This window comes from Phoca vitulina, unplaced genomic scaffold, assembly GCF_004348235.1.
Source record: "Phoca vitulina isolate PV1807 unplaced genomic scaffold, GSC_HSeal_1.0 scaffold2, whole genome shotgun sequence".
Classification (NCBI taxonomy): domain Eukaryota; kingdom Metazoa; phylum Chordata; class Mammalia; order Carnivora; family Phocidae; genus Phoca; species Phoca vitulina.
In genome coordinates, this window is record NW_022589705.1 from 99555410 (window position 1) to 99563800 (window position 8391).

Here is an 8391-nt window from a genome sequence, read left to right on the forward strand (position 1 = left end):
AATGGATCGTGGATCACCACATCAAAAACCAATGATGTATGGTGACTAACATAACATAATAAAATTTTTTTAAAAAAACAAAAAAAAAAAAAAAAACCTCCACTGCAAACAAACAGTCTGAAACGTAGTGACTTTTCATTGGCTGGGCTGGGACTGTCTCTCATTGGCTGGGCGGAGACGGTCTCTCATTGGCTGGGCTGGGACTGTCTCTCATTGGCTGAGCTGTGATCCTCTCATTGGCTGGGCTGGGACAGTCTCTCATTGGCTGGGCTGTTGCTGGGTAGGAGGAAGCTTTCCTTGCTCCTGCTGGGGTAGTGAAATTACGCGCCACCAGCTGCGAGGTCTGCCTTTCCGTGTAGGGTCTGCCCTTGAGCACCGGTGCGGCCCCTCCTGGCTCCCCCGGCCTGTCAGCTAAGGGCAGGCTTGGGCAGGGTGCTGGCAGGGCAGGCTGCGAGCACCACCTGCTTCGCGGATGCAGGAGCCTCCTGGGGTCGCTCCTCCCCTCCCACCCCTCCGTGCCGGCCGGCTGCTTGCCTGCTGCCCGGGTCAAGGAGAGTTCTAGGATGTTACCACGAGGGCACTTGCCCACTGTCTGCCACAGCAGGACCTGGAGTTCTGAAGGATGCGTGAGGACGGCCCGGGTGCCGAGTAAGACCTCCTCATGAGAGGCCAGGACGCCCACCAGGACCAGACTGCTCTCCTCCCTCCTGGCCTGTTGGCCCCAGGAGCCGCAGCGCCCGCTCAGCAGGACTCTTGCTGGGTTGCTGGAGGAAGCCCCCCTCCCCCTCCCCTGGGCCCCAGGAGCCCTACCCCTCAGAACCCAGAGCTGCCCGATGAGGCTCAGTGTCCCCCCAGCACTGGAGGGGAAGGGCTCAGGACCCAGCCAGGGACTGAGGGAGCAGGGAGGCGCACTCCAGCAACACTTTCAGTTTCCCCGTGGTTGGGACCCACAGGGTGGCAGCTCCAGGGTCGGGGCTCCTGCAAGGAGATGCCTGCCTTGTCTCCCGCCCACACCAGCTCGGCTGCAGAGAAAGGACCCAGCGGGCTGGCAGGGCGCCCCGAGCTCTGGCCTCCTGCTGGCCAGAGGGAAGGGTGCTGGGAGCAGAAAGAGCTGCTTGCTGATGGACTCAGGATCGCCGGCCTGGGTGGCCCTACTTCACGCCCTCAAAACCCTGGACCAGGGAGGGGCCGGAGGGGATGGGGTGGAAGCAGAAACAGACACAGGTGAAGTGGTCACGAGGAGGAAGGCTGGGGTTTGCCGAGCCTGCGGGGTAGGCAGCCACTGAGGGCTCAGGGCTCCGAGGGCGGCAGGAGAAGGGAGGGCAGGGTGGGGAAGGGCTTGCAAAGGCTGGGAGGTGGGCCTGGCAGGCTCAGGGTGGGGCTGTGGGTTGAGGCCCTTGGGGCGGGGAGCAGCCTGCCCCATCCTGCCCCATGACTTCCCTCCAGAAACCTCTAACCAGTTCACTCCCGGATTGGCGAAGAGGGGCCACGTCTCAGGAACACAAAATAAATGCACTGATTAAAGAGCCCGCAGATGCCACGGTCAGGGTTGTGTGACGTGGGCAGTGTGCACACAGTGGGTTCGTGCTGATGCTAAGGACCCACCCCTCTGTCCCCAACCCCGTGTCGCCTCCCCCCACCCCCACCCCCATATTCCTGAGCTCCTGGCAGAGGCTCTGGGCTGGTCTCTGGAATCCTTTGGGCATCTCCTCCGTGGCCGTGTTAAAACCCTTGGATCTGTGTTTCTCAAAAAAAAGGCTCCTGATAGAATGGGGGCGGGAGATATGCAGAAAGACTCAAAAGGGCTAAAATGTGGTGAGGGCTCGGAGCCGAGTCACTGAATGTGCTGTTTGTAAAAATGTGTTTTGGGGGATGTTACATGTTGAATTCTATGGTGCTTTCAAAGGTCAGGAAATGCCTGTGATGTGACTAGCGCCTCACTAGCACCTTCTGGGCCGGACTTTAAGTGTCCTTCTTGGTGAGCCTGGCTGTCAGCATGCACGGTGACCCCAAGGGCACCACGCCGGGCACGCTGGTCCAGGTGCACCGAGATGTCGCGGTGGTCCTCACTGCCCAGCCTCACGCTGTTCAGACACTGGGATGAGGCGTTGTGGTGGCCGCAGTGGCCGTGGGCAAGCAAGACAGTGACGTATGTGGACTTGGTGGTGACCCTCAGGTGGGACCCTCTGGGGGCGCTTTGGGCAGATGCGCTTTGGGCTGATGGGTGATGGTTGGAGCGGCCGCATCTAACACTGGGAACATTGTTTGAAGGGAGATGGCACTGTGAGCCTGTCCTGGACGTGACCCCTTCCCAAGGCCCTGGCCAGGGACAAGCCGCTCCTGTGAACAGCCCAGTGGTTTTGATGGAGAATGTCTTAGAAGCCAGCGTGTGGGCCTGCTATGCTCATTGTCACTGGGATGTCGCTGGGTTGAGTATTCTCAGGGACAGAGTAGGAACTGTGGCTCAGAAACGAGTCGAAGGGCGTCTTGTAAGACAAATCTGGGACCGTGTGAGCCCCCAGAATTATGACAGTAACGTATTAGAATGCACTGTTGAAATAGGAAGCGTGAGGCACCGCGTGACGGGCTAAAGGGCGCAGGGAAGCTCTTCCGTCCACGGATGCTGACTCGCCAGCACGCCGAGAAGGGGGGGCATCACACCACCGACTGGAAACCCTCAAAACTCGCTATTCAGGCAAAACTCATCAGTGGGTGGAAGTTTCAGGAGAAACAGGATATTCACACACTCTCAAAGCATCTGTAAAGTATACTTTTTAATGAAAAATTAAAAAACAATTTTGATTTGTTGAGCAAACCAATCCCATTTAGAAATCATTCCTGACAGTCATTCATATCATGCTGCATTTGTGGTCCGTCCCGTGTCGCCTCAGCCATGAGGTAGGTGCTAGCAGGCCCATCCTACAGATGGACAAGCTGAGGCTCCGAGGGTTGGGGGGTGAGCAGGGCTCGAAGCCAAGAGAGGCTTATGACCATGTCCTCAGGAGGACAGCACAGAGGTGAGCAGAGGGCTCTGGGCCCCTCATGAAATGGACGGGAGATGTGTGGGGTCCCCAAGGCCCCCTGAGCAGTGGCCAGTCTTCCTGTGCTGGGTAGAGTGTGAAGCAAGCCCAGAGTCGGTCCACGTTCTGCCGCTGGGGGCCTGGCAGCTTCTGGCAGGCACAACCCAAGATGGCTCAGACATCTGCCTCCTGGAGCCATTGGTCGTGAGCGGGTCATTCCCTCCCGGGGACACGGGCTCTGTCTCCTCCGTAGCCACCGTGGTGACATCCGGTGGGGCCCCCGGGACCTGGATGGACAGACCCAGCATCCCCTTCTGTGATGTGACTAGCGCCTCACTAGCGCCTTCTGGGCTGGAATTTAAGTGTCTTTCTTGGTGAGCCTGCCCGCCCTGTGTCCAGCCGGGGGGCCTTATAGTGCTCAGGGTCACTGGGTTTCTGAGGGGAGGACTGGGGCCTCCCTTCCTGAGTTGGCTTGGCCTTACACTAAGGACTCAGGGCCCTCCGAGAACTGGGACCCCCACCCGCCCAACAGCATCATCTCCAGTGTGTCAGGGGCGGGTGGGAATGGTCAGTAATACCTGGTGAAATAATGTCGCTTTGGTGGGTCCCCCTGCAAAACAGAGACACTGTCACAGTGACGGGGGCTGGAGGGACCCGAGCTCCCAGCTTCTCCCGCTGTGGCTTTCCCTGCGAGAAGGACCCTCTGGGGGACAGGCCAAACCCATGTGGACAAGACTCCTTGCTGGACTTGTCCAGCAGAGGGCCCAGGACGTGGGCCAACATGGGGCACCTCCTGCCCGAGTCTCCAGCTGCCAAACCCTGTCCCTAACTCACTCCAGTGATGGTCATCCAGGAAAAGGGAGTGAGCGCTTCACAGAGGAGGGTCCCCTACCCCTCAGGGAGCAGGTGCCCCAGAATCGCTCAGAGCCTGGGACCCCGAGACCTGCCTGCAGCCTGGGGGCCCCGGTGTGAGGACCCAGGACACATTAGCTGACAGTAGCCCAAGAAGGTGGGCGACCGTCCCCATCTGGACTGCTTTGCTGAGTGCCTGCTCCCTGACGGGCACACCCGGGGCTCCCCAAAGGCCAGAGCTGGGTCTACAGAGCTGGGGCCTGGCCCAGATGTGGAGCCCACAGCAGGCAGGTCAGTGGGCAGGGGCGGAATGGATAAATGCTATGTGGCCTCGCGGGGGCACTCGGCCTCGCCCGTGGCAGGCCTGCTGCTGCCCCTCCAACCCCCTCCCCATGCTCCCCCACTCTGTCTACAGCCTGCCCGGTGCTTCTCTGCCCTGAGGGCAGACGGGGACTCGGGGTCCGTGGTCGGGAGTGCGCATGGGGGCGGCAGGGGGCTCCCGGAGCAGGGGGCCCTGTCCTCCCATCCCTCCGCCCCTGGTGATCCCATGACATCAGGACTCCCGCTCAGTGGGAAGCCCACATCCCCAGGCCGGCACAGCCCCCCTGAGAGGAGCCAAGGAGTCCTGGAGATGCTCCTGCCGGCTGCCTCCCCACCTTAGAGGGAGAGAGTGGGGAGATGCCACTGCTGGGCCCGGAGCCCCGATGGGACCCAGCACCATGCTCACCAGGTGACCGTCTCTTTTTCATCCTCACCCCGAGGATTGTGAGGACACAGAGCCCCACTATGACAAGACTGCTCACAAAAACGTAAAGGCCCCAGGATGAACACGTGACATCTGAGCTGCTGGTCCCAGGGTCGGCTTGTGTCTGGAAAGGGCCGCTACACCTAGGAGAGAGCAGCGGGGAGGGCCCGGAGCAGCTCGGGCGCAGGGCTTGGCGCTCAGAGCCCGGAGGGTCCGCGGCACAGCGAGCGCGGCAGGGCGGGCGGCCGCCCACAGCCCCTGCTCCGGTGGCTCCGGGCCGGGGGGGAGCTCGGGTCTGGCCTCCTTTCAGGCCTCACCGCTATGGGCAGACGGAGGGAGGGAAGGAAGAGGTGGGTAAACAGGGATGCCCAGGGAGAGGGGCGGGGATGGGGTCCAAGGAGACAGGGCGGAGAGAGCCCTGGTCAGGGGGATGCAACCTCAGAGCCAGTGTGGCAGACAGAGGGACAACCTGGGAGAGGCAGGATGGTGGAAGAGAGAACCTGTTCCCTCCCCCCGACATCGGCCACATCTGGTCACCCCAGGCTCCCCCCAGGACCCGGGGATGGGCATTCGGGGGATTCCGTCACAGAAAGAACAAGGTCCTCACTTTGAGAAACTCCCTGACAGCCTTCCCCTGACTCCAGATTCACTGGGAGCCCCCCACAGCCCTGGCATCTGGGGACACCCCAGAGCCACAGGGGCCCCGGGAATCGGGCACCAGCTCCCTCCAGATCTGCCCCAGGAGAGAAGATCCAGCCTTGGCCTCCAAGAAGCTCGCATCAGCTACCGTGATAGGGGGTGTGAGCCACGGGGTCCGGCAGCTTCTCTCCTGGAGGCCGGCACATGATGGGGAGCAGCAGGGGGGATCCCTGGAGTTTCCACTGGAGGAGGGCCCTTATCTGCCAGGGGAGCATGGAGGAGCCCCTCCTGGGGACGTGGGGCTGAGACCACCCCAGGATCACCTACGTGCTCCAGGGCTGACACTCCTCCAGGGTCCCACTGGCCGAGAAGGTCCCGGGAGGGCAGTCTTCACACACCCTGTCGTGCCACTCGGTGCCTGAGAAATGAGAGGGCCGGGCAGAGGGGAGCAGGGGCCCAGGCCAGGAGGGAAGCTGGGTCTGGGGTCTGTCTCTTAAGGGGGTGCCGCTCAGCTCTGCCGCTGAGTAGAGACCAGGGGGTCGGGGCACCCAGGGTCTGCGGCTCACCTCTGGCTCGCACCCTCTGGCCAGGTGGGCAGGGCGTGTGCGGACGGCACTCGGCGCAGTCGTCCCCATCCTCACTGACGCAGAAGTGGCCCTGGTCACAGACGCACACAGTGTTCTCTTTTCGGGAGCACTTCTGCCTGGTCACCAGGCCCATGGCTGGGACCCAAGAGAAGGAGCTGAGAGCAGCCATACGGGCTGCCATGGCCAGTGCTGAGCGCCCCGTCCCAGGAGGAGACCAAGCAGAGGCCTGGACAGCAGCTGCAGGCCTCTGGGCTCCTGCCGGGGGTCTGGGGACGAGTTGGTGACCGGCCCCCCAGCCCAGCTTTGCAGCCTGGTGTGTGTGTCTGGGTCCAGCTGTGCTCCTGCCTGAGGACCCGGCCAAGTGCATGCCCTGCCCAGCCCGGACTCGGGCCTGCTCCCGCTGGGCACAGGGTATGTCCCTCGGGGCTCTGAGGGACCTGAGCCACAGCACCAGGGGCTGGAAAAGGAGGAGGGGCCAGCTGTCAGGAGGGTGGTAGAAGGGTGTCCTCAGGAGGGGAGCTGACTGGTGGGGAAACGGCCTTGTCCCCACGGGGCCCACACAGGAAGCAAGAACCACAGTCAGCCATGGGGCAGTCCCTGAAGGCAGGTCCCAGCCCTAGGCCACCCACACCTGAAGCGGCCGCACCTCGGGCAGGGTCCCACGCTGCAAGCAGGCGAGGCAGAGGGCAGCGAGGGAACAGTGAGAGCCCCCTGCCTGAGCTGGCAGTGGGGGCGGGGCCGTGCTGGGCCTGGGCTCACCCCCGAGCCCCTGCTGAGCAACAGCCTCGTCTGCCATCGGCACCTCAACCTCAGCCCGATGAAACAGGTGCTTTCTTCAGGGCATCGAGGATCTGTGGGTGAGCCCGAGGCTCCAAGCCCTCACCCCCACCTGGCCGGACCCAAAAGCACTGCGGCCTTCTCCTGGGTCCTGCTTTTCCTCCTGGGGTCCCTCCACCCCAGACCACCTGGCAGGAAGAAGGCGAGGGTCCGAGTGCTGGGCCACGAGTAGGGGCCCTCAGGGGTGTGGTGTGGGGGCTGCGGTCCTGAGACCCTGCACACTGTGGGTGGACAAGGTCCAGTCCCCCAGGCCCGTGCCCCGCGGCAGCAGGACGTGGGGCCCGAGCGGGATGGCGGCTGCGGCCAGGGCCCTTACCTGGGTCGCACACTCGGCAGTGCAGACACTCGCTCAGGCCGTTGAGGTGGGCCGTGTAGGTCCCGGGCTCACAGGGAACACACAGCGTGCCAGTCAGCTCCCCACAGGCCTCCTTCACCCGGTAACCTGCGCCCAGCGCGGCTGTGTCACTCGGGCCTGGGGAGGGCCCTGTGGGCGCTCACCCAGCCTGCTGCCTGGAAGCCCCCAGCAGGCAGGACACCCCCCAGACACTGAAAGGCACCTGAGCTGTCCCCCACACTGCACACGTGTCAGCTGCCTCTCACCAGGGAGCCAGCTCTGGCGGGGGGCCGGGGGGAGTGGGAACGTCCTGGTGCATGGGGGCCTGACTGTACCCCATGCCGGCCCTGGGCCCCAGCTTCTGGCCATAAATGGGCCGGCTGGGTCCCCAGGCCACATCCCTGTGCACTGCAGCTGTGAGGGTCTTGGGAGGAAGAGTCAAAGCTGGGTGGGAGGCGCTCAGCCCTCCCCTGTTTGTGCTCCTGCCCCCCGGGGGGTTCAGATGGCCCCAGGGGGTGGAGCATGAGCTGAGGTACGGGCCCCAGGCAGGGAAGGGGTGGGTCCCTCCAGGAATGCACCTACCTGGGCTGCACTTGGGACAGCATTCGGACCCTACTGGATACTCTTCCTCTTTGCACGGGGCCATGGCCAGGGCACAGGGGAGGGACCCCAGGAGGAGCAAGTACAGGGCCTGCAGGAGACAGGGTCCGCATGGAGGAGAGCAGTTGCCAGGGCGGCCCCTGGGGCCTCAGGCTCACCCTCTGTGAAATGGGGCAGCAACAGCCCTTGGGCAACCGCAGGGTCAGAGCAGGGATGGCTGGAGGAGTCAGCGGCCCGGCAGGGGACACACGTGGCTCTGGGCCTGGGGGTGAGGGGGCTATCCGGGGAACCCAGTTCCAGTGTGGGAGGAGCAACGGCCTGGGCCAGCAGCCCGCCCAGCAGGGTCATGGAGCCGCCCTCTGTGCACAAGTAAGGAGTTCATCTCATCAACTATCAGCCAGGCTGCAGGTGGAGGGTGGAGGGTGGAGGAGATGGGTGGGGTTCCCTGACCAACTGCTTTCCAAGAGCAGCCTCCTGCCGTGGGGGCTGGCCTGTGGGCCCTGAAAAGGGTGGCAGGGGAAGGGTGTCCGCGGAGGAGAGGAGCATTTCCGCGGCTGGTGGGTATGGCTTCCTGCCACTCTGCTCCCCCATGCTGTGGGATCAGGGGACTGGGTGCCAGGGGCTGCGTCAGCCCAGAGGGACAGTGCTGGGGGACAAAAGCCCATGTGAGACAGGAAGTGGATATGGCCCAGGGCAGAGTCCGCAGAGAGGGCAGGAGCACACCCAGGGCCCAGGACTGGGGACACCAGGGAGCCCTGGGACACAGACACGCAGACA

At 63.4% G+C, this 8391-nt stretch overlaps 1 protein-coding gene across 2 annotated transcripts; it reads right to left on the reverse strand.

Moving 5' to 3' along the window:
• Positions 1-2470: 2470 nt before the first annotated feature.
• TNFRSF14 (TNF receptor superfamily member 14) lies at positions 2471-7706 on the reverse strand. 2 transcript variants are annotated; one of them, XM_032418759.1, is made up of 7 exons: positions 7597-7706; positions 6997-7122; positions 5823-5978; positions 5584-5674; positions 4600-4760; positions 3599-3630; positions 2471-3307 (listed from the first exon to the last, which is right to left on the reverse strand). In XM_032418759.1, exons 1-7 carry the CDS (start codon positions 7658-7660, stop codon positions 3041-3043), a joined length of 897 nt encoding a protein of 298 aa, XP_032274650.1. In that variant the 5' UTR covers positions 7661-7706; the 3' UTR covers positions 2471-3040. The 2 variants fall into 2 exon arrangements, with proteins under 2 accessions (XP_032274650.1, XP_032274659.1); XM_032418768.1 differs by lacking the exon at positions 3599-3630 and having other exon boundaries at positions 3142-3307.
• Positions 7707-8391: the final 685 nt, after the last annotated feature.